The sequence below is a fragment of the Anolis carolinensis genome, chromosome 2 (genome assembly GCF_035594765.1).
Source record: "Anolis carolinensis isolate JA03-04 chromosome 2, rAnoCar3.1.pri, whole genome shotgun sequence".
In the NCBI taxonomy this organism is placed as follows: domain Eukaryota; kingdom Metazoa; phylum Chordata; class Lepidosauria; order Squamata; family Dactyloidae; genus Anolis; species Anolis carolinensis.
The window spans coordinates 193,476,870-193,503,769 of record NC_085842.1 but is presented as its reverse complement, the minus strand read 5'-3'; the positions used below and the strand labels follow the sequence as shown (position 1 = coordinate 193,503,769).

General features: G+C 40.6%; 1 protein-coding gene across 9 annotated transcripts in view; it reads left to right on the top strand.

Annotated features, from left to right (window-relative positions):
- Positions 1 to 26,900, top strand: part of elavl3 (ELAV like RNA binding protein 3) — a 125,400-nt gene that overhangs the window by 64,490 nt on the left and 34,010 nt on the right. For 6 of the 9 annotated variants that reach the window (XM_008103766.2, XM_008103764.2, XM_008103762.2 and 3 more), the window contains one exon: positions 17,653 to 17,875. In XM_008103766.2, coding sequence (XP_008101973.1) covers positions 17,653 to 17,875 — 223 coding nt within the window. The remainder of the gene's footprint in view (positions 1 to 17,652; positions 17,876 to 26,900) is intronic. The other 3 variants (XM_062974130.1, XM_008103759.2, XM_062974132.1) reach the window with 1 other exon arrangement.

Genomic DNA, 26,900 nt, shown 5'->3' with positions numbered 1-26,900 from the left:
CTGTTTGCGCATTGGACTATGACTCTGGAGACAAGGGTTCTAATCCTGGCCAGCCATGGAAAGCCACTTAGGTAAACCACATGCTCAGACTTTATATTTCTAGGTGCAAAGATCACTGCAGATGCAGACTGCGGCCAGGAAATCAAAAGACATTTACTTCTTGGGAGGAGAGCAATGGCCAACCTTGACAAAATAGTGAAGAGCAGAGACATCACACTGGCAACGAAGGTCCGCATAGTCAAAGCAATGGTATTCCCCATAGTAACCTATGGATGTGAGAGCTGGACCATAAGGAAGGCTGAGCAAAGGAAGATAGACGCTTTTGAACTCTGGTGCTGGAAGAAAATCCTGAGAGTGCCTTGAACCGCAAGAAGATCCAATCAGTCCATCCTCCAGGAAATAATGCCTGGCTGCTCACTGGAGGGAAGGATATTAGAGGCAAAGTTGAAGTATTTTGGCCACATCATGAGAAGACAGGAAAGCTTGGAGAAGATCATGCTGCTGGGGAAAATGGAACTACGGTGTAGTGTTTGAAGCAGAAGTTCAGAGTAAAGGTGGTCATCAGAAGCTTGGTACATTGGATGTCTGCCTCCAACAGACAAGAGTTCTTTCTCCCACCCTGGACCTCTGAGGATGCCTGCCACAGATGTGGGTGAAACGTCAAGAGAGAAAGCTTCTGGAACATGGCCATACAGCCCAAAAGACTCACAGCAATCCGGTTGCTAAACCATTTGTGAGATGGAAAAATGCAATAGAAGTTTTCAGCAGACACCAAAAAACAGAATACCACGAGAACAACTTGTGATTGGCTGAAAACCTCTTGCTAATTCACAGTGGAAAATGTTTTGATGATAAAGGAAAATAAAGAAGTAAAAATGATAAAGAAGAAAACTGAAAGACACTTCTGCCAATTGTGGAATCTATTGTCCTTTGTGGCTGAAAAACTAGCTTAAAGAGGGAGCGATGATTCAGGACCTATTACTTGGGAAGAACCTTTGCATAGTAATTTCAGGGCCTTGTTGAGATCTCGTGCCAGATCAGGAGATATTGGCCTGAAAAGTCATTTTTTGGGGGGAGAGGGAGGTTTCAACCCCTCCCAAAAGAATTTTCTGGCTACGGGCATGATTGAATTATATTGTACTGCAGATCCAGCCTATCTCTTCTTCCTTCCAAATGGACAGAGGGAAATCCTTGTCTTCACAAAAGTCTCATGTAATCTACACCCATCCTTCCTTCAGTGATGGATTCATATAACAACAGTGAGAGCTAGCAATCTGCTCATAATCAGCTACATGAGTGGGAACTTGAAATGATATTTCTCTGCTGAATTCCCAGAAGTCAGTACTGCCTTACATTGGATTGTATTTAAACACATATATATCCTGCATTGTCTAATGTGCCGTAAATACGTATTGCCTTTTAGCAAGCACCCCAAGGTGCAAAAGAGCACAATAAGTCTTCCTTAATGTGTAATGATTGTATAACAGGAAAATTTGGCAGCTGCAGCTTTATAAATAAACATTTACTTACATTTGTCCCTTTGTCATAATAAAGGGAATTGAGTCACATCATTATTGTAATTTAGGAAGGACCAAGCTTCTTTAGTGCCACCATAACCTTTAGCTACTTCTAGGGTTGCCAGATGTCCGGCATTGTAAAGATGTTCTTTATTTGCAGGTCAGAGAGCTTGTCTCTTATAGGACTGGCATGTGTCTCTTATTGTGAAGTCTGTCCTGAATCTCAGGGTTGTAAAGCTTTTCCTTTTATCTAGGCTGAATCAGATGCCCCCTCAAAATCCTCTATTTTTGAGTGTGTGCCCTCCTGTAGAAAACAGAAGTGTGTGATCTTGTAATGGATGGATGTTGACAATGTTAATTTTTCCGAGAAACACATGGCTTGTTAAATGAAATCAGTACTTTCATTTGGTGTTTAGATAGGACACAAACTTGTTAATAGCTACTTTGTGATTGTCAACCCCTATATGTCATTAATTTTGGCTGTCCTTTATCGTGGCTTTGAAAATCTGGCAACTGTAATCACTTTTATAATAATATGGCATGTTTCACTAAATGGTTGGTGGGGCATTGCACAACTGCTGGGTCCTGTTGCTAACTGAGATGTGTTTTACATTGCAGACCAATAGCTTGCTGCATGTTGTTTTTCGAGTTTTACTTTGTTGTGAGAAACAAGAATTAAAAAATATCTCTTTAAAGAATTGTCCCCATGACAGTAGTAACCTTTAGCTTATTTATCTAACCAACATATAATGAGAACTTGCAAAGGGTTTTTTTTGTAAACAAACCAACAATATCCATCGAACATATACTCGTCTTGAAAGCTCTTGAAAAACAGAGACCATTTCAGAAGGGAAAGAATAAACGTAGTACAGCTAAACTAATATTTACTTGTTACTATACTGATAAGCCCTTTAGGTCCTATATTTATTTAGTCTAACCCAGTTTAAATTTGTGGGAAGAAAAGGAGCTTTTGGGCGGGTTCTTTCTGCCAGCTCCCTCCTGTTTTTTCCTTTTTGTGTATATATATGCATGCCTTCCACTATGCCATCCTTTGCTTACATAATTAATTAGATTGTTTTCTTTTCCTTGCACATAATTCCCTCTGTGCGTTGAGCAGCATTTGACATTATGTTATGTTAGCTGTGCTTCCAAAGCTTTTAAAATTGTGATGAAAATAGAAGTGGCTGCAGTGAAGAGTGACAAGAATTATACAGCTTAAAAACAAGTCTTACGTAAGGAGACACATGTTGTGTGATCCTGAGTAAGCATATTTACTCAAGAGTAACTCTCACAGAGGTTATAAGATTTATTCTGCAAACCCTATTCCGAAGACCAACTCTGCTTATACGGACCGGGAAGCAAGACTTCTTGGGGCTCCTGATTTACAATGAACAAAACTGTAAGCCAGGGCACATGGCAACTTGGTTTTCCCATTGGCATAAATAGCTGAACAATTAAGGAGTGCTTTGTTTAATATGGGGGAAGTAATGCACAATATATATATATTAAAATCCAAATGTTGTTCTATAGCTTTGCTATTTGCTAAGGGTTCAGAGAAATCCTTCCTGCTTCTATTCAGATTTAATTCATAGAATATGTACTCCCGCATAAGGCATTGTTGTAACACTCCTCCAAGATGGCTGCTGTTCTTGACATCTGCAAGAATCATAGAATCCTAGAGTTCTAGGCTTCTAGACCTCATGGGCCTCGTGGGCCATCCAGTCCACCCCCTGCCAAGAAGCAGGAAAATCGCATTCAAAGCACCCCCAACAGACGCCCATCCAGCCTCTGCTTAAAAGCCTCCAAAGAAGGAGCCTCCACCACACTCTGGGGCAGAGAGTTCCACTGCTCTCACAGTGAGAAAGTTCTTCCTAATGTTCAGGTGGAATCTCCTTTCCTGTAGTCTGAAGCCATTGTTCCATGTCCTAGTCTCCAGGGCAGCAGAAAACAAGCTTGCAATGACTTCTGCTCACATATTTATACATGGCTATCGTGAGTCCTCTCAGCCTTCTCTTCTGCAGGCTAAACATGCCTAGCTCTTTAAGATGCTCCTCATAGGGCTTGTTCTCCAGACCCTTGATCATTTTAGTTGTCCTTCTCTGGTCACATTCCAGCTTGTCAATATCTCCCTTCAATTGTGGTGCCCAGAATTAGACACAGTATTCCAGGTGTGGTCTGACCAAGGCAGAATAGAGGGGGAGCACAACTTCCCTGGATCTAGAGACACTAGACTGCCATTGATGTAGACCAAAATCCCATTGGCTTTTTGCCGCATCACATTCTTGGCTCATGTTTAACTTGTCCACGAGGACTCCAAGATTTTTTTCACACATACTGCTGTCGAGCCAGGCATCCCCATTCTGTATCCTTGTATTTCATTTTTTCTGCCTAAGTGGAGTATCTTTCATTTGTCCCTGTTGAACTTCATTTTGTTAGTTTTGGCCCATCTCTCTAATCTGTTAAGATTGTTTTGAATTCTGCTCCTGTCTTCTGGAGTATTGGCTATCCCTCCCAGTTTGGTGTCATCTGCAAACCTGATGATCAGTCCTTCTAACCCTTAATCTAAGGGCCCATCCAGATAATACTTTTATTTATTTATTTATTTATTTTTTACACCTCGAAGGGGACTCAGGGCGGATCACATTATACACATACAGGGCAAACATTCAATGTCCATAAACACATCTTACCGAGATAGACAGACAGACAGACAGATGCAGAGGCAAATTAACCTTCTTCATACCCTTTCTTCATACACTTCACAAGGTAAACCAAGATTCAAATGTCATGCTCTGGGGTCCTCAAACTTTTTAAACCGACGGCCAGTTCATAGTCCATCAGACTGTTGGGGGGCTTTCTATATTTTGAAGGAAAAAAAAGACATGAAGGAATTCCAGTGCACACTGCACATATCTTATTTGATGTACAAAAAAACTATGAAAGAACAATACAATATTTAAAATGAACAATTTTGGCAAATATAAACTTACCAGTATTTCAATGGGAAGTGTGGGACTGATTTTAGCTGATGAGATAGTCAAGTTAATTAGAATTGTTGTTGTGTGCCTTCAAGTCGTTTTAGACTGAGGGTGACCCTAAGTCTAAAATTTAGGGTGAGGGCCAGGTAAATGACCTTGGAGGGCTGCATCCGGCCTGCAGGCCTGAGTTTGAGGACCCCTGGTCATACTGAACAAACAGTTTCTGTGTTGTTTAGACATATAGTCTAGTAGGAACAAAAAAGGCAGCATACATTAGCCTATAACTTATGATAAACCACTATTCCACTACAGCCTTTGTTTACAATTCTACATCAGCACATGGGTCTCATAACAATAATAATAATAATAATAATAATAATAATAATAATAATACTTTATTTATACCCCGCCACCATCTCCCCACAGGGACTCGGGGCGGCTTACATGGGGCAGCGGCCCAAAACAACATAAGAACAAAATATAAGCAACACAACACAATCACAATATAAAAAAGATAAAACAGTAAAAGTATGAAAAACGTCTGTGTAGACAGGTCCATTTGTGACCTAAATGTGCTAAAGGCACCATGTTCTACCTGTACTGAGAAGCTAAGCAGTCAGCCATGATTCGATGGAAGACCATCAGTGAATCCCAAATGCTGTAAGCTATATTTCAGAGGAAGGAAACCCAAAATCCGTAGGGTCACCATAAGATGACAGGCAATCTGAAGACCCGCACATACATACAATGGTTGTTGTTGTTGTGGTGGTCGTCATTATTATATGTATTTATACTTCCCCTTTTCTTTGCCAAAGAGAACACAAAGCAGCTAACAATAAAAATCACAACAATGTGGAAATGAAAACACAACACATACAAACCTTAAAATAGGTTCATTCCAATTAAGCATACAGAGGTTTCAATTTGCAGACTTAATACAAACCAGAAGGAGAACCAGCAACTTGAATTTGAGGTTGCAGATTATGTGTTTTTAAGTGAAACATTTAACAAGTGACAGTCTTTAGCACAGAGAACAGAAGAAGTCCTTCTGTGATAAAGACAAGTATTGCAGGCAAGTGGAAGCTCAAAAAAGTAACAATATTGGAGCTTCCCTCTTTTATAACAACCAGCTTGAGACTGAGGAGATATTTTAAAACACTCTGATGAAAGAAAGGAGACCAAAGGTTTGGTTCTGCAGCAGATTTTCCCGGTTCTGATGACAAACTGAACTAGTAAGAGAGGGACAACTTGGGAGTTCATGAAACATGTATCATAGGGTGCCACTCTTTAAAACTGTTGCCTCGGTCCAATGGGTCAAACACAGATAAACTACAAGATGTGGTTTTCCAAAAAAGCATCGCAGTTTGTGTACCAACTTATGTCTATGCCATATCACGAAAAGTGCTGGACCTCATCACACCAGAGCTTGGGTCCACTTTAAATCCACTTTAGGGAGAGGCGCCTTTAAACAGCTCAGCGAAACAGGTCCTGGGCCTCACCAAACTACAAACCTCCAGAATTCTGCATGAGGCAGAAACTGGATTTAAAGTGGATCCATGCTCTGGTGTGATGAGGCAGCAAGAACAGCAAATATGGAAGGAGTGCTTGAAAGCTGATTCACACAACAGTTTTAGCAAGATGAATCTACCTAGATATGCATTTTTTTTGACACAGTAGCAGGTTGTAGAAATACTGCAGCATCCTGATCGTGCAGTTGTTCATGGCCCTAAAATCTTTCAGAATGTAACGTTGGCATCTGAAGGTGAGTGAGGATTACTGGCAATTGCAGTATGTGTGCATGAGAAAGGATTTGCCATGCCAAAGCTAGCACTGTTTCGTGAATTAGTCTTGCATGTGGAAAGACCTTGCATGGGCATTCTTCCATGCTCATGTTTAACCTTCTGCATCCACAGCAACACTACAGCAGTTGCAAAAATATTTTGACATCTTTTATACAGTTTGGGTTTGACTGCAGTTCTAAGCATGCTTCCTTGAAATCATCCAGCACACCTTTCGTCCTTTCATAAATGTAGGTAAACAGCTTTATTAATGGTGTACAATAGTTGGTTCTTTCTATTTAAAAAAACCCGTTTGTCATTGTTTACTCCTGCCTTTTAGCTAATTGGCAATCTATTCTACTTGTTATGATTAATACTGTATATACTCGAGTATAAGCCTAGTTTTTCAGCCCTTTTTTTAAGACTGAAAAAGTCCCCCTTGGCTTATACTAGGGTGAGGGTCCTGGTTGGCTTAAACAGTAGATTCTCACTTATCCAACACTCGCTTATCCAACATTCTGGATTATCTAACACATTTTTGTAGTCAATGTTTTCAATACATCATGATATTTTGGTGCTAAATTCGTAAATACAGTAATTACTACGTAGCATTCCTGCATATTGAACTACTTTTTCTGTCAAATTTGTTGTAAAACATGATGTTTTGGTGCTTAATTTCATAGAATCATAGAATCATAGAATCATAGAATAGTAGAGTTGGAAGAGACCACATGGGCCATTTAGTCCAACCCCCTGCTAAGAAGCAGGAAATCGCATTCAAAGCACCCCCGACAGATGGCCATCCAGCCTCTGCTTAAAAGCCTCCAAGGAAGGAGCCTCCACCACGGCCCCGGGGAGAGAGTTCCACTGTCGAACAGCTCTCACAGTGAGGAAGTTCTTCCTGATGTTCAGGTGGAATCTCCTTTCCTGTAGTTTGAAGCCATTGTTCCGTGTCCTAGTCTGCAGGGCAGCAGAAAACAAGCTTGCTCCCTCTTCCCTATGACTTCCCTTCACATATTTGTACATGGCTATCATGTCTCCTCTCAGCCTTCTCTTCTGATTAGGTTAAAATCATAACCTAATTTGATGTTTAATAGGCTTCTCCTTAATCTCTCCTTATTATCCAACATATTCTATGATTCTATGATTCGCTTATCCAACGTTCTGCCGGCCCATTTATGTTGGATAAGTGAGACTCTACTGTATTTGGATCCGCTTATATTTGAAAATATATGGCACATTTATTATTTTTCTCTATTATTATTGGTATTATTACATTTATTTTTTCTCTATTATTGTTGCTACTACAGTAGAGTCTCACTTATCCAACATAAACGGGCCAGCAGAATGTTGGATAATAAGGAGAGATTAAGGAAAAGCCTATTAAACATCAAATTAGGTTATAATTTTACAAATTAAGCACCAAAACATCATGTTATACAACAAATTTGACAGAAAAAGTAGTTCATTACACATTAATGCTATGTAGTAATTACTGTATTTACGAATTTAGCACCAAAATATCACAATGCATTGAAAACATTCACTACAAAAATGCGTTGGATAATCCAGAACGTTGAATAAGTGAGTGTTGGATAAGTGAGACTCTACTGTAATAATAATAATAATAATAATAATAATAATAATAATAATAATAATAACTTTATTCTTATATCCCGCCCCATCTCCCCGATAAATGAGACTCTACTGTATTATTTTTTTCCATTATTGTTGCTACTATTACATTTATTTTACTCTACTTTTATTATTATTAATAATACATTTATGGTTTCACTCTGATATTATTATTATTACATTTATTATTTTACTCTATTTATTATTACATGTATTATTTTCCTTTATTTATTATTATTATTAAATGTGTTATTTTACTCTATTGTTATTAAAAGGATACATAAGCACATTTACACTGAAGTAGGATGAGAATGATGATTTAATCAGAGTTGGACAGTCTTATCTTAAATTAGAGCTTTACGTAAATATTCAAAAACATTTAACCTACGGATGTCTCAATTAATGTAATTTTATTGGTATCTATTTTTATTTCTGACATTTACCACCCTCGGCTTATACTGGAGTCAATGTTTTCCCAGGTTTTTTTGTGGTAAAATTAGGTGCCTCGGCTTATATTCAGGTCAGCTTATACTCGAGTATATATGGTACTTATCTTTCTGTAAGTCCTAGGCTTTGATACTAGTTACACTTCACAAACTGCCCTTTAAGGTTTACAACTAAGGTGTTTCTGGTGTGAGTATAAGAACCATATTTTTGCAAAGACAAAACACATAGACTAGATAGAGACCTTCAGTAGAGATTCTTATGTGGCTGCAATGTCCTGCAACACATACTTAGGTTTGAATTATCTTCAATAGTGTCATATCAGTTTGTTGTTTCAGTTTAGTTTACCAAAGAGTGGCTGTTTCTGCTTTCGTCTAGGCTTGTGCATTTTGGCTGAACCTCCATTCAGTTTCTGCTGACCAAATTTCAAGAGAGCCCTAGATCCATTTTTGCACGACAGGTAGCCAAATAGCTGTTTTTAGTCTGCAGTTGAAAAATGCAGCTACATCTGGCCCATTGGTAGCAATGGGGGGGGGGGGGTTCCGGGGTCCCTTTTCTGTCATTTTTAGGGCTATTGGGATGAAAATGACCGCACTTGGAGGACACATCAACCACTGTTAGCCCACCAAGTTTCATAACATTTGGGTCATCTCCTGGTTTTTAGGAATTTCTTTTCTTTTTAGAAAGAAAATCTTAAAATTCCCCAAAAAGTATCCTCCCACTGGCCCCTCCATGTAAGTTCTCCAGAAGCAGCAACAGGGTACCATTCCTTTCTGCAAAATGACAAAGATACGCTTCCACATCACACAGCCCAGTGCTCCACTATTACACCTCCTTCTTTACTAATAAAAAAAATCAGCAAGCAAATTCTTCCAAAGCTTTTGCATTTCTTGTTCTCACAAAACATTACAGCAAGCAAGCATTGTCCCCTCATTTGATTGAAGTTTTTCTATTTGTTTTCTGGATTCATTATTATTATTATTATTATTATTATTATTATTATTATTATTAGTAATAATTATTATTTTTAAAAGTATTTTCTGAAGGAAATGTATATTATACATTATTATCTTTTAAAAGTATTTTCTGAAAATGAGGAGAGGAGGGGGAAAAGAAGCTAAGGGGTGACACAAGGCTCTCAGAGCCACCCAAATACAGTAGAGTCTCACTTATCCAAGACTCGCTTATCCAACGTTCTGGATTATCCAACGCATTTTTGTAGTCAATGTTTTCAATAAATCGTGATATTTTGGTGCTAAATTCATAAATACAGTAATTACTACATAGCATTATTTCGTATTGAACTACTTTTTCTATCAAATTTGTTGTATAACATGATGTTTTGGTGCTTAATTTGTAAAATCATAATCTAATTTGATGTTTAATAGATCTTTCCTTAATCCCTCCTTTTTATCCAACATATTTGCTTATCCAATGTTCTGCCGGCCTGTTTATGTTGGATAAGTGAGATTCTACTGTATTTTTAAAGAAAAGCACACCAAGAGCAAAGAGATGCTCTTTCTTTCTTCCAAGTCCCCAAACGGGCGGACCCCACCCACCCATCCCGCATTTTCCCAAATTCTGGTCCCACTTAATAAAAAGAATCAAGAAAATAAAGAAAAATAAAAGAAATTCAAAAAGATTCAATGCTAAAGAAAGGCCAAGCCAAGCCAAAAAATAAAGCTGAGAGCGGGTGGCAAGGCAATCGGACTGAAGCACCTCTCTAGAGCCACAACACAACTGAGAGCAATGGAAGCACTCGCCCTATTTTTTTTTTCTTCAGGTCAGGAGCAACCGGAGTTGCTTCTGGAGTGAGAGAATTGGCCGTCTGCAAGGACGTTGCCCGGGGGACGCCCGGATGTTTTGATGTTTTACCATCTTTGTGGGAGGCTTCTCTCATGTCCCTGCATGGAGCTGGAGCTGATAGAGGGAGCTCATCCGCACTCTCCCCGGGTGGGATTCGAACCTGGCAGCCTTCAGGTCAGCAACCCAACCTTCAAGTCATCTCAACCCTCATGACAGTTGAGATGGGGCCTTAGACACATAATGAACTTTCCAGAATGATGAACCTTTATTTACCTGAGATAACGTAGATAAAAGGATCCCCTCCCACATTCCCAAAAGAGGTTGCTGAGTCCTGAGTTAGCAGAATACTGATATAAAATTGAGTCTGCAGAGTCCAAACTGCATTATGTGGATTTAGATACTGGGAGCTGTCTCTCACCCAAGCAAATTCACAGAAATTTCAAATGTATTGAAGGAAACCCAGATGAGCATTTTAGCAGTGGGATCTGCTAAATCTGTTTTTTTTAAGTGCTTCAACATTGGCACCAGAATACTTGGAAAAAAATTCAAGTGCTGGCTGAGTCATAACCATGGTATATATCAGAGTATTCATAAGAGATTCAACCAAGGATGGCTGGTAAATCTGCTGTTGAGGGGGTGGAACATCTACTCTTGACTTCTGCAAAAGTCTTAAGTTGTGTGGGAGTTCTCATGTAGAGATGGAAACAATATTCAAAAATATTTAAAATGAGGTCAAAGCCCATGTTTCTCAACGACCAGGGTGCCCTGACCAAGGACATCCTGACTAGAATTTTACAATTTATTTTGTGCAAAAGGTCCACACGCCTCTTTTGAGTGTGCACAGAAAGCACCACTTTATGCAGGGAAATGTTATTTTCTGTGTAAATTAAGACACAAACTGCAAATGGTCCTTGAAAATGATGTAGTTTTTAACCTCTATTTTTATTGCTGTTCAAAGAAAATTTCTAAAATTGCTCATTGCTTCCTTTGAAAACAAATTTAGTGAATAATTACGTCCCTCCACTCCTGGGTGTTGGATCTGTCTTGATACCAACAAAACTACCATATAGCTTGGGATAGCTGCGGTAAAATCCATGAGTAAATTCATTGCCCCGCAGAGGTGGATCCCTTGGGTTAAGTACCTTGTAACTTTGAAAACTTTGCCTTGTGTTGAACTTGGGTTCAATTCTGGGCACCACAATTGAAAGATGTTGACAAGCTAGAAGGTGTCCGGAGGCAACTTAAAGAGCGGCTTAAAGAGATGGGCATGTTTAGCCTGCAGAAGAGAAGGCTGAGAGGAGACATGATAAGAGCCATGTATAAATATATGAGGGGGAGTCATAGAGAGGAGGGAGCAAGCTTGTTTTCTGCTGCCCTGGAGACTAGGATGTGGAACAATGGCTTTAAACTACAGGAAAGGACATTCCACATGAACGTTAGGAAGAACTTCCTCACTGTGAGAGCTGTTCAGCAGTGGAACTCTCTGCCTGGACTATGGTAGAAGCTCCTTCTTTGGAGGCTTTTAAGCAGAGGCTGGATGGCCATCTGTTGGGAGTGCTTTGAATGCAATTTCCTGCTTCTTAGCGGAGGGTTGGACTGGATGGCCCATGAGGTCTCTTCCAACTCTATGATTCTATGACACAACCCTGCCGCTTTGAGTCTCCTTTGTGGAGAGAAAAGGTGGGGTATAAATCACCATCATCATCACAACAACAGCAACAACAACTTGCCATTGAGAAGTTAAAATGGTTATGTATATAAGGTATTCAGCGTGCACTTGGGATGCAATAGAGCCTGTTTGCTGCTCCTGTCTTGCCTTTAGAACTTAAAAGTTTCAGTTGCAGGTTTAGATTCCTAATAACCCAATGAATACAGTTAGGCGTATGTATTGATAGTGAAGTGAGAGTGGCATGTCCTTGATTGTCTCCAGAAGCAGAATTAATAGCAAGCCCTGCAGGGGTGAGAGGCATTTTTCTGCTATGATATCCACCAGTGGCCTGGGGATGGAGATAATGGCAGAATCAATGGCCTGATCAATAGTTTTACAGGGAATCACTTCTGGGCTATGATAACAGCAGCCCCACTGGAAGGCATCGGGAAATAGATGCCTGGAAGAGAGGCATTATGGCAAGCAGGACAGATGTCCTAGGAAGGAACTGGGTGTTGGCCATGTAGATGGGAACCATAGAGCCCAGAAAAGCTGTGGTATTCTGCTCACACTGTTTCCTTGGGCACGTCAAGCCCACACACTCTAGATAGCAAACTATTTTAAATTAATCTGTAATTAAGTAAAGGTAAAGGTTTCCCCTGATGTTAAGTACAGTCATGTCTGACTCTGGAAACTGGTGCTCATCTCCATTTCTAAGCCAAAGAGCCGGCATTGTCCTTAGACATCTCCAAGGTCATGTGGCCAGCATGACTGCATGGAGCGCCGTTACCTTCTCGCTGGAACGGTACCTATTGATCTACTCACATTGGCATGTTTTCGAACTGCTAGGTTGGTAGAAGCTGGAGCTAACAGCGGGCGCTCACTCCACTCCCGGGAATTGAACCTGGGACCTTTCAGTCTGCAAGTTCAACAGCTCAGTGCTTTAACACACTTTGCCACCGGGGCTCCTCTGTAATTAAATAGGTCCATTATTTGCTCATGAAATCCTAGTGTAGTGGTTCTCAACCCGGGGTCCCCAACTCCCAGAAATCCTAACAGCTGGTAAACTGGCTGGGATTTCTGGGAGTTGTAGGCCAAAAACATATGGGGGTCCTGGGTTGAGAACCACTGTTCTAGTGATATACCATTTGAATTTGTTGTTGTCGTTGTTGTTGTTTATGATGTGGGAGTTAAAAGAGTGAGACTGAATAGACAATGAGAACTGCAGCTAGATATGGGCAGCTGAACTTGCAGTTGTGTGGAAGTTATAGAACATGGCAGAGGTAAATATGTAGTACAGTTTTCTTCTACCCTCATTAATGATATATTATTATGCAGTTTGGCCATTCCAATTCCTTATGTGAATTATTCTGTACAGAACTCAATTGACAGACCCAGTCTTTTAAACTTGAACTGTATTTTATAATGTGTTTTATGAATGTCCAATGTAAGTTAATTTTTAACTGATTTATAGTGTATTGTACAATTTTTATATATGCGTTTTATTGTAAGCCACCCTGAGTCCCCTGTTGGGTGAGAAGGGCAGGATATAAATATTGTAATAAATAAATAAATAACTGTGTGTGTCTGGAGGGCAATTTTCCTACTAGTCTGGATATGTTTCATTTGTGGAAGACCCTCCTCTAATTCCATGAGCCCGTGGGAATCCTGGACATGCTGAAAGACCTTCTTTTGTTCTCGTCGCTTCACATATCTCAAGCTACACTGCTGTGCTGAAAATGGCTTCCAGAACTGAGCACTGATATGAGTCAGTGCTTCAAATCCCTGTGAGGTTACACTGAGATTGACAGAGCCAGTTGTGTGTAAAGAAACAAACCTGGGGCTGAAAGATGGAGTTGTAGATGTGGAAAAAACATTTTGCATGGCCGTTTCTCCTTCATTCTACAAATCCCTGTCCCCGCAAGATTCACCAAGGCCCCATATTCTGTATTATTTTCATACTGCTTTTTTGTTTGTTTACAATATGTTTTGATTACTCGTGTTATTTGGGATTTTGTGCTTTACACACTGTTTTCCGCTTCTAGGATATAGTGTGATATGAGTGGGAATTTTTGGGCCTCTGGATGGTATTATTGGGTTGAAATTCATATGACCTTTCACTGTGCTGGCTAAATCTGGTAGAAATTGCAGCCCTGCAGCATTAGGAGAGCAAGTGCCACAGTTGAGGAGCCCTGTGGTCCATATATGTTTGAGTTATATAATGTCAATCTATGCGTTTTGTTGAATTTGTCTCATGTGTAGCTCTGTGTAAGGGTCACTTTCATGTAGCAGAAAAGAAAAGGAGTTGTTTGGTCTACAGGCGAAACCTAAAAACAAGGCTGGGCATTAATATTTGTTCTAGAATAGTTATTATGCAGACCAGTTTTGGGCTTTGACATGTGACATTTTAATCACATGGATGGAAGATCATCTCTGCAGAGCAACCCCCTGACAACAGACGTCCCTTAGTATTTGTAAGATATTGATTAGAAATAAAATTGTTGTTCATTGGCAAGTGCTGATAAATCAGGGTGGACTGCTGCTGCCACTCCATGATATGTTGTTTGTGGCACTGATAGGCTCTGAGTATAGCTACTGTATAGATCAGTGGTTTCCAACCTGTGGTCCGTGGACCACCAGTGGTCCCCAAGAACTAAAATACTGTTACTACACCGTTACAACAAGAGTGACTGGTCTCGCAAAACCCTCTTATAGTGGCAAGGCAAAGGGGATGTAAGAAGGTGAGAGGCTGACTACCTACGAAAGGTGTGACAACACGCCTCCTGACTGCTGCTTCTCCTCCTCCTCTCTCCACCTCCATGTGGTGCCTGGAAGTGGGGGTGCCTTAGTGTCTTCATTTTAGGCCTTTTCCTGGGGTTATTTGGGGTGCTGATTTGGAAAATTGCATTGGATAGACCTCATCAGGTCTGCTGCTGCTCAGTCGTTTAGTCGTTTCCGACTCTTAGTGACCTCATGGACCAGTCCACGCCAGAGCTCCCTGTCGGCTGTCACCGCCCCCAGTTCCTTCAAGGTCAACCCAGTCACTTCAAGGATACCGTCCATCCATCTCGCCCTTGGTCGGCCTCTCTTCCTTTTTCCTTCCATTATCCCCAGCATCATGATCTTTTCCAAGTTTTCCTGTCTCCTCATGATGTGGCCAAAATACTTCAGCTTTGCCTCTAATATCCTTCCCTCCAGTGAGCAGCCGGGCATTATTTCCTGGAGGATGGACTGGTTGGATCTTCTTGCGGTCCAAGGCACTCTCAGGATTTTCCTCCAGCACCAGAGTTCAAAAGCGTCTATCTTCCTTCGCTCAGCCTTCCTTATGGTCCAGCTCTCGCATCCATAGGTTACTATGGGGAATACCATTGCTTTGACTATGCGGACCTTCGTTGCCAGTGTCATGTCTCTGCTCTTCACTATTTTGTCAAGGTTGGCCATTGCTCTCCTCCCAAGAAGTAAACGTCTTCTGATTTCCTAGCTGCAGTCTGCATCTGCAGTGATCTTCACGCCTAGAAATATAAAGTCTGTCACTGCCTCCACGTTTTCTCCTTCTATTTGCCAGTTATCAATAGGTGTAGTTGCCATGATCTCATCAGCTCTAGAATATTAAATATGGTTTTCTGTGGGAGAGCAGGTGGCGACTACTGCATATGTTCTGTATCAGAAACTAGAGCTGATGTGGTCTACCCAATGCAATTTTCTGAATCAGCACCCCAAATAACCACACCGAATCTAAAGCTGACCAGAAACCGATTCGTAACCCTTTTGGTACTAATGTTGGAGAGTGGTCCCCTGTCAAAGTGGTCCCTAGTCAAGTGGTCCCTGGTCAATAAAAGGTTGGGAACCACTGGTATAGATCAATGTGGGCAACAGTGCACATGGCAGGGGACATTTTCCCCTCAATCTAGTAGGCTGTACTTTCCCCTCTTCCTCCTCTTCTCCTTTTTCTTTTCCTCCTCTCCTCCTCCTCCTCCTCCTCCTCCTCCCCTTCCCCTTCCTCCTCCTCCTCTTTGTCTGGAAGTATGGATTGTGGGAGAGACTCACTCCTTTTCTTCACTGCAGGGACAGGTCTTGAAGCAGGGGAGGGGGAATTCTACCAGATTTTCCGCACCTCAAGGAGGGGGGGAGAGAAGGGCCATTGTTCATGTGTGGGTTCCCCCTTCCCATCTGGTGGCTTCTCCCTCTTTTGTATCTCTCTCTCCCTCTCCTACCACCTCTCTGAAATTCCCCTTCCCCAGCCCTTACTCTCCCCACCCAGTGAGACTTTACTTCTAAATTTAAGTGAGAAACAAAAGAGCAATACTGGAGGGGTGGGGGGAAGGATCCCCAAAACTAGATGAAATATGGGAATTCTCAAGAAATATGGGCAAATTTGTCACTCTACTGCACACCCCTGCAGTAGACCTTAATACAGTAGAGTCTCACTTATCCAACATAAACGGGCTGGCAGAATGTTGGATAAGCGAATATATTGGATAATAAGGAGAGATTAAGGAGAAGCCTATTAAGCATCAAAATAGGTTATGATTTTACAAATTACGCACCAAAACATCATATTGTACAACAAATTTGACAGAAAAAGTAGTTCAATATGCAGTAATGCTATGTAGTAATTACTGTATTTACGAATTTAGCACCAACATATCACAATGTATTGAAAACATTGACTACAAAAATGCATTGGATAATCCAGAATGTTGGATAAGCGAATGTTGGATAAGTGAAACTCTACTGTATTAATAACAGATGAACCAGTCTCACTTTTCCCATCAAGAATATCATTCAACCATCACTCAATCAATGAATGCTAGGTCTGGACCTGAGCTGAACTTGCAGTGTCCAAACCTGATACCAGTTTGCATTCGTTCCTTAGAGGAAATTCTAATCCAGCTCATTTTCTGAGGTTGAGGATGGTCAAAATCCAAACAGGCATGTCTTCTCATGCCTGTTTGGATTTTGACCATCGTCAACCTCAAAAATGAAATATAAACATGGCTGGACTCGAAATAAGTTAAAAAAAAACTGTGGGATATAGACCTCAGTGTTATAAATATTCTGCCTAGGCCAGACCACACCTGGAATCACACTGTCCAATTCTGGGCACCACAATTTAAGGGAGATGTTGACCAGCAGGAATGTATCCAGAGGAGGGCAACTAAAATGATTAAGGGAATAAGCCCTATGAGGAGTGGCTTAAAGAGCTGAGCAAGTTTAGCCTGCAGAAAAGAAGGCTGAGAGGAGACATGATGAGGGCCATGTATAAATATGTGAGTGGAAGTCATAAAGAGGAGAGGTCAAGCTTGTTTTCTGCTGCCCTGGAGACTAGAACATGGAACAATGGCTTCAAACTAGAAGGAAGTTCCACCTGAACATTAGGAAAAACTTCCTCACTGTGAGAGCTGTTCAGCAGTGGAACTCTCTGCTGAGGAGTGTGGTGGAGGCTTCTTCTTTGGAAGCTTTTAAGCAGAGGCTAGACGGCCATCTGTTGGGAATGCTTTAAATGCAATTTTCCTGCTTCTTGGCAGGGGGTTGGACTGGATGGCCCATGAGGTCTCTTCCAACTCTAGGATTCTATGATTTTAATATTACCTAATCAGCAGGCAAAAGTTTCTCTCATATGCAAGGCTATATGTGAAAGCAGATTAGTTAAGGAGATTCATACCAAGACCAGAACAGAGATCCTTCTGGTCAAGCCAAGTCAGGGAAACATATTGTTAGTCTGACTGAACATCCTTGAAGTTCTCATTTGCACACATAAATGCTTACGCTTGGACAGGTTCCTGGGTTTGGTTACTTGTTAGTTCATCATAGTAACCCCCTCCTCCACTCTCTCTTGTTTTCAGCAGATAATCAGCACAATGGAGACCCAAGTGTCCAATGGCCCCACAAGCAACAGTTCCCTCCCCAATGGGCCACTGATCAGTGCCAACGGTGCCACTGATGACTCCAAAACTAACCTCATAGTCAACTACCTGCCCCAGAACATGACACAGGAGGAGTTCAAGAGCCTCTTTGGAAGCATTGGAGAAATTGAATCCTGCAAATTGGTCCGAGACAAAATCACAGGTAAGACTATGGGATGGGGGAGTGGTGGGATGAGACAGAGAAACTTTGGCGTACTTAGATATCACAACACACCATGGTATAGTGACATTTTGGTACAATGTATTGTCAAAGGCTTTCACGGCCAGAAACACTGGGGTGTTGTGTAGTTTCAGGGCTGTATGACTGTTTTAGCAGCATTTTCTCCTGACGTTCATTGGCATCTGTGGCTGGTATCTTCAAAGGATCCTATGAAAATCCCAGCCACAGATGCAGGTGAAATGTCAGGAGAAAATGCTGCTACAACACAGCCATGCAGCTTGGAAACCACACAGCACAATTATGGGTACACTTTTTAGAGCTTCACATCCATCATGGCAAATCGTATTATTGAGCAACAAAATGGCAGATTGCATTCTGTCTAAAGCCCCATCTCAATTGTCATATAGTGCAGTTTGAAGTGCATTATACTGGTCGGTGTAGACTCATGTAATACAGACTGAACTGGATTAAATGTGTCTACACTGCCATATAATCCAATCCAATGCAATTCATCTGCATTCTGAAACTGCATTATATGGCAGAGTATATGGCATATAATAGTATCAAGTAAGGGATACTGAGGCAGTGACAAGAACTTTATACACCCTGATAGAGCAGTGACCGAAAAAGCAATATCTCATGCTAGGTTTTTTAAGCAATGGTAATACACGCAGTTCCCAAGTTACAAATATCTGACTTACAATCAACTCATAGTTAAGAATGGGGATGAGACAACAAGAAGTGAGAGAAATCTACCCCTCGAAGGGAAATTCAGTCCCGGGAGAGTTATTATTATGGGGAAAAGGTGTCTCCACTGAAGCTTTATCACTAATCCTTGTTTCCATAACAAGCCAAAATTTTCAAAATTCAATTATCATAGGGATAGAAAGTGAGAGGAAATCTTCTGATCAGGGGCACAGACTGCAAAACAAACATAACAGCAGTGTTAACCTTACCCTACGCTATCAGAAGCATGCATGTGGCTGGCGTTACACTGAAAAAATGTACCTGTTCTAATTTACAAACACATTCAACGTAAGATACATAACCTATCTTGTTTGTAATTTGGAGGTTGCCTGTAAAATCAAACAATTCCTTTATTACACAGCCCTTGTACACATCTGTAGTTCATCTTACTTTGGAATATAACGTGTTGTTCCGGCTCCATCTTTAAACTTGTGTTGTAGGAATTCAGCGAGGATAAACAAACAGAAGTGCTTTTCCAGACAATGCCTAATTGATAGGATATAGGATATGGCTGTTGCAAAATGGGGTGCTAGCTCCTAGGTTAGAAAACTTTAACAATATAGTTGATAAGGGACATTCAGAAATACTTTTCGATGATTATTAAAAATGATGGCTGCACGGAGTCTCCAAATACCAACTGCTGGGGAGCAGTAGCAAAAATGGCATTGGTTTTTAGACCTTCTTTGTGGGATGTTTATTGACAACTGAGGGAAGGAATACTAGAAGTGCCTTTGCTTGGATCTAGCAGGGCAGTTTTTATGCTTGGATTCCTGATGAAGGCAGTTTGGTATGACATCTGAACTGAAACTTGGTATGAGTTAGAGACATTAAGGAGCTCTGGTAGAGTGACTTGCTGGACTGGAGTGTAAATGAAAATGCCTCACATGTGTAATCCAGAATTTACTGTTGCTAAACATAATATTCAGCTAGTAATTTATTCTAATGTGCCGTGAGATCCACCTTTTCACTGATAAAGAATCGGCTTGGTAACTACAATAAATTGTGTGTGGATCATAAGCCTAGTCTTTCAAGATATATAACTACAGGTTTAGATTGCATTTTATACAAATTACTGCTGGAGTTCAGTAAAAGGGACATAAGATATAGTGGCTAATTAGTATTTGCCAATGATATCTAACATTTTGCTCATGCAGCAAAAAAAACCCTATCTCTTTGAAAAGATGTATGACTTTACAAATGATACAGTAGTTCATGAATCTCCATACACTGTATGCATTTTTGCGCAAAGTTTTGAATATTAGATGCAGATTTGGATAAATAAATCAATATCATGGTTTCAGACCACCCTTCTAGTATAGTTAGTTATTCAATAAATATTTATTACTTAACTATCTTGGGTATCCGGCATTGCCCAGGTTATTTGAAAGAGTCGTTTTTGCATAAGGTTGTTGATTAACTACTACTGACATCATGCCAGGCTAACCCCAAAAAATTCTATCAGTACTTAAAGTTTGTTATGTTGGGCAAGTTTGCTCTAGTGGGGTTCAGTGTGCTCTCTGGCTGTAGGGTAAACTACAACTCCCACTATGGTGAGTCAGTCCCCTCAAACCCCTCCAGTAGGTTGAGTTAGTCATGGGGGTTCTGCGTGCCAAGTTTGGTCCAGGTCCATCATTGGTGGAGGTCACACTTCCTCTGATTGTGGGTGAACTACAACTCCCAGGAAAGAAGGTCAGTTTTCCCCAAACCCCTCCAGTAAACAAATTTTGGCCTATCATGTATGTAATGCCAAGTTTGGTACAGATTCATCGGTGTTTGGGTTCACAGTGCTCCCTGGATGTAGGTGAACTACAACGTGCCCAATTCAAGGTTAATTTTCCCCAAAGACCTCCAGTATTTTTTCCTGGTCATGGGAGCTCTATGTGCCAAGTTTGGAATTCTGAGTGCTCATTGATTACAGGTGAACTATAAATCCCAGTACCTACAACTCCAGTGCCCAAGCCAGTTTCCCTCAAAACCCACCAGTATTCAAATTTGGGCATATCGGGTATGCATGCCAAGTCTGGTCCAGATCCATTATTGTTTAGGTTCATAGTGCGCTCTGGATGTAGGTGAACTACAACTCCTATAAATCTTTCCAAAGACCTCCAGTATTTTTTGTTGGTCATGGGGGTTCTGTGTGCCAAGTTAGTTCCAGGTCCATCATTGGTGGAGTTCAGAGTGCTCTTAGATTGCAAGTGAACTATACATCCCAGTACCTACAACTCCTATAAATCATGCTGAATTCTCCCCAAACCTCTCTAGTTTGTTCAATTGCTGATCAATTCCTCTGTTTGCTGTAAGCCATAGACAAGAATAGGAAGGGTTATGGGAGAGGCAGTGGGCAGGGTCATGCAAATGGAAAGAGTCAGAAACTCTGGGATATCTGTGGTGGAAGAAAAACAGAAAATCTAGGATGAAATTATCCCTGTATGAAAACCTTCACTTGAGTGGTGCGAAATATGGTGTTTGTGGAGGACATTGGCAGGGCTCTTAGGCAAGTCTATGGCACTCTCTATAACCTGCAATGTCACTGGAGGGAGGACCTTTGGTGGCTCTTGAGTAGTTGGAGCTATAGTTATTTGTGGAAGTGGGAGCTTGTCTGTGCAAGTGGACATCCCAGCCACACACATACATACATATTTTTACTTTTATTGTGTGTATGTATAGATTTCGAACACTGGCATGGTACACTTCATACAGCATTCATTGGGCAACTCCAAGATGCTTTAATATTCAAGGGTTTCTCCTTTCATACGGATTCCTCAAGAACAAATTAAATTAAAGAGGTGTTGATATTCCTTACTCACCTATCAGTGATCTAATTTTCACAGCAAAAGGTATTACTTTGTCAGGGATTTATGCCTGGCTCACAGGGATTTATCAAATGCCTGCCTGTAATTGTCATAGTCAAGCAAGAATGTGAATCTAAGCTTCCCATATTCAACCCAATTTCTTGATGAAAATTGACTCTCTCCATGAGCTGCAGAGATCTTTGTTTTTTCATTCCATGGCTAATACCAGCTCCAGGGTGTGTGTGTGTGTCCATGTAGCAGTTTGGAAAGGATAACAACTAGGGTCTAAAGTGCCCCATGACTTCTTTGTGCCTGATCAATCAAACAACATTAGGAAACGCATTTAAACATTTCTGATGTTATAGCTTATTTGGCCTTAAAGCAAATAGAACACAACATGATTACTGCAGATATCATTAGCATTTCTTTGTGTATTGATGATTTTTTTTTCATTCCAGATTTCTAAAAAATATTTTCCCAAACTGTAAGAAATACAGGAAATTTAGGAGCTGCGTTGAGTCTCCTTTGTGGAGAAAAAAAGCAGGGTATAAATTATCATCCTCATTATTCTCCTTCAAATCATCATTAGAAATACTGTTCATAAAGCATTTAAATATAATCCAATATGAAAATCTATAACCTCTATTGTTGTCCCATATAGATGCATGGATACAGGCCCATAGCCAGGAAAATTTTTTTGGGAGTGGTTGAATCTCTCTCCCCCCCCCCTCCCTCCCCCCCCCCCCCACCCCCCGAAATGACTTTTCAGGTCAGTATCTCCTGATCTAGCATGAGATTTCAACAAGATCCTGAAATTACCGTCATTGTGCAAAGGTTCTTCACAGCTAATAGGTTCTGAATCATTGCTCCTTCTTAAAGCCAGTTCTTGTCGGGCACAAAGGACAATCGTTTCCACAATTGCCAGACGTTTCTTTCTGTTTCCTTTTGCTTTCTTCTTATTTCCTTTAACATGATGACGGGTTACATCAAAAGTTTTCCACTGTGAATTAGCAAGAAGTTTTCAGCCAAGCACAACTTGTTCTGATGGTACTGTGTTTTTTGATGGCCATTAATGACTTCTATCGCATTTTTCCATTGCAGAAATTGTTTAGACATTTAGTCATAATGACCACCTTTACCCCCAACTTCTCCTCTGAACGCTACACTGTACTTACAGAGCACACCTTGTACATGAAATGAGTTGGCTAACCAACGAAATCTGTTGAGCCATTTGGGTTGAAAACTTACATGTCTCTTCTTATTCACATGAAATACATATCCTGGCAATGGATTCCATGGACTTTGCACTAATTGAGCTTTCACTTGGTCATCAGAAACAGTCTTGTTCATATAAAGTCAAAGGTCTAACAATGGCACAGCTTCTTCTCTTTGCTCCTGTTCCATGATTTCTTTGGCAGGGCTTGGATTAGATCAGTGGTTCTCAACCTATGGGTTCCCAGGTTTTTGGCCTACAACTCCCAGAAATCCTAGCTGTTAGGATTTCTGGGAGTTGAAGTCCAAAACATCTTGGGACCCACAGGTTGAGAACCACTTGATTAGATGAACTAATCAGTGATAGACATTGCAGTTTCCTCAGTTTTCACCTGCAGTCCAGATCAAATCCTCTTTGCCTGCCAGTGGTCGCTTCCACTATGTAAGCTATTGCTGCTGTTGCAATGCAAATTGGTAGAAAGGTAGGTAATGATAGTGTGAATAATCCAAATTTGGTCAAGTTAGTGTTTGCAATTCTGGAGAGACTCTAATTATTACTTTTCATAGACTTGGCAGGGGGGTTTGGTTAATCAGTTAAAATTCATGAGTAAACCAGGATGTTTTTTTACCTGAAATATTGGGGGGGGGGGTCTTGGACCCCTAAACCGCCCGCTTGGCTCCAGGCTTGCATGGATATAACATTTTTGTGGCTTGTGCAATTGAAACAATCTTAGTTTGTGTTTCAAAACATTGTGTTACATAAGAGATTATGTACATATAACAACATGCTATCAGAGAACTCAAACTAACTGTGGCCCCTTCTACACTGCCATATAATCCAGATTATCAAAGCAGATAATTTGGATTTTATAGCTGCATAGAAAAGGCCTGTGTCTTATAGCCACCTTTATAGAAGGATACTTGAAAGCCTTTAACATTAAAACTAGCTGTCCGATGTTGTTCCTGTGGCTGTTGATTTAACAAAATAGCCATTACAGTAGAGTCTCACTTATCCAACACTCGCTTATCCAATGTTCTGGATTATCCAACACATTTTTGTAGTCAATGTTTTCAATACATCATGATATTTTGGTACTAAATTCATTAATACAGTAATTACTACACAGCATTACTGCTATTCAACTACTTTTTCTGTCAAATTTGTTGTATAACATGATGTTTTGGTGCTTAATTTGTAAAATCATAACCTAATTTGATGTTTAATAGGCTTTTCCTTAATTCTTCCTTATTATCAAACATATTTGCTTATCCAACATTCTGCCGGCCCGTTTATGTTGGATAAGTGAGACTCTTCTGTATTTGCTAAAAGCCTGGTGCACTGCAAGCTATGGATGATCTTCAGCAGTTGATATAAAAAATTCACAAAAGGACAAGGCATTAAAACATGGCATCAATTTGCACAACAGCATCAGTAAGTTTGTATATTACTTATAGCTTACACATGCCCTCTTCAAATCAAGGCTGCAGAAATTTCTGAGCAAGGAAATCCAAAACTATTTAGTAATAAAATGAATGCGTGCATATAAGGGCCAAAAGCTTTATAATATTTTGTAAACAGACATATTCATCTATTTTCTAGGATAGAGCTTTCCAAACATTCCATGTTGGTGGCATACTTTTTTAGATCTGCATGATTTTGCAACATAGCAATTCAGTTTTGTTAGCAAAGCAGAGGTTAAACCAACCTCTTGTAAGAGATATGGACACATATTTAAATTCTAATGACAAATGGTCTGAGGATATAATGTAGCTTCTGAAAATATTTCATTTACATTTTTAAAAATACATGATTTCTTGCTTATTTCACATGGACGTAGAAGTGTCTCATTACGTTTGCACAACATACTTGTACACTGCAGCTAACACACTAATATGTCATGACACACAGTTTGGAAAGCTCGGTTCTAGGGGTTGTAAGGTAAAGGTAAAGGTTTCCCCTGACATTAAGTCCAGTCATGTCTGACTCTGGGGGTTGGTGCTCATCTCCATTTCTAAGCCGAAGAGATGGCGTTGACACCTCCAAGGTCATGTGGCTGGCATAACTGCATGGAGCGCTGTTACCTTCCCGCCAGAGCGGTACCTATTGATCTACTCACATTGGCATGTTTTCAAACTGCTAGGTTGGCAGGAGCTGGAGCTAACAGTGGGCGCTCAAGCCGCTCCCGGGATTTGAACCTGGGACCTTTCGGTCTGCAAGTTCAGCAGCTCAGCGCATTAACACACTTTGCCACCAGGCCTCCTAGCTCTAGGGGTTGTATGAGGCAGTTTTCCCATGTTTTCAGCTACTCCCAGCTGTTTTAGGCTTAGGATAGCCTTCTTTCAAACAAGGAAGTAATTCAGAAGTCACTTCTCATTTTTGACAAAGACCCAAAGACCTCTGAACCTAAAACAGCCTAGGATTACTTTGAAGGTTTCCCTAAATACTTGCTGCACGTAATTGGCAATCTAGGTTTCTTTTTACATTTTCTGCTAAAATAAACTGGCCATGTGTGCCAGTTTTCACATGGGCAGACTTTATCAAGTACCATACCTGCTCAGTACCCTCCATCAAACACAAAGTGAATGAGTTGAGATGGGGTAAAGGAGAGAGAATTGACCATAACATTTTAGAAAACCCCTGTATGTAGGATGCAACGCTGCATAGAAATGTCTTTGCTCGGTCATTTATTACATTTTCTTGGGATCAACATCTACTTTGAACAGATATGAAATGTTTTTGGACCTCTGAGGAAGGGATGCAGGTGTCGACTGCTCTGCTTCATTTCTGCCCAACACTGAACCTGTCCTCCTCCCTGCGTTGCATGAGGTCCACAAGCAGAATTGAGGCTTTGTGGGGTTTTCCCCTACAATGAGATCTTCAGCCCATCCTACAGAAAGACAAATTGGTGAGGCTAAGAGATAACTGTCTAGGTTCCTGAGTACAAGGCAAAGGTATAGTCTGATATGAGACACCAAAACAGTTCCCTTGAATCCACAGTTCCCACTTAATCACTTGCCAACTCTTCTGCAGAATCAGTTCATTTTACCAGCATTGGCTCAATGGAATTGTGGGACTTGTAGTTTGGTGAGGCACCAGCACATCTTAATAGAGAAGGCTAAAGACCTTGTGAAACTACCAGTCTTATGATTCATAGCACTGAGCCGTGGCAATTAAAGGTGTTGGCAAACCATATTAATTCTAGAGTAGATGTGTGCCTGCAGTGTTATTCAAGATACAAGATCCCCTCTTTGTCAGGATTTCACTTTCACTTATGAGTTATTTTCCTATCTGTTTTATGTATACTCTCTCCTCTTAAACACACACACACCAGCCACCAACAGTTAAGCACTACATTCATCCATAGACCCCAAAAACACCATAGTTCTCCAATGGACACACATTCTTTCCAGCCCATTTTATGCCACCAAACCCAATCTCCCCAGGTGCCCTGACAACCCTCTTTTAAGCTTAACAGACAGAAAGAAAGGAACAAGAATCATTGTCTTTCTCCCCTGACCTCAAAGGGTGGATTGTTTTTGAAAAAGAGTTTTAGTTGGTAGCCTGGCTGGTGTACTTCAGAGGTGTAGCTGCTAATATCTTCATTTTCCAGTGATATTTACAGGCCCACAAGAGACCTAGAGGCATGTTAGGGAAAGTAAACAAAGGTGGCTGACAGCTACAAGCCAGGTATTTTGCATTTGTGCCACAGGTTATGAATGCCTGGTTTAGATTTAAAAAGCTGGCATTTGACCAGTAGCTCAATATTTAAGTGATTTTGTTTAGGTACAGTAGAGTCTCACTTATCCAACATAAACGGGCCGGCAGAAGCTTGGATAAGCGGATATCTTGGATAATAAGGAAAAGCCTATTAAACATCAAATTAGGTTATGATTTTACAAATTAAGCACCAAAACATCATGTTATACAGCAAATTTGACAGAAAAAGTAGTTCAATACGCAGTAATGTTATGTTGTAATTACTGTATTTACGAATTTAGCACCAAAATATCATGATATATTGAAAACATTGACAACAAAAATGGCTTGGATAATCCAGAGGCTTGGATAAGCGAGGCTTGGATAAGTGAGACTCTACTGTAAGTGTATGCCCACTGTCAGAACCATTTTGATGAGGACAGTCCCAATTAATCCTGCACCACCCCACCTTTTCAGATGCTTTCAAAATGTCCCTGTCCTTCTTTTGCCATTTCTCTTGTTTTCCTTCTCTCATTCCCCGCTCAGCCCTGCTATACAC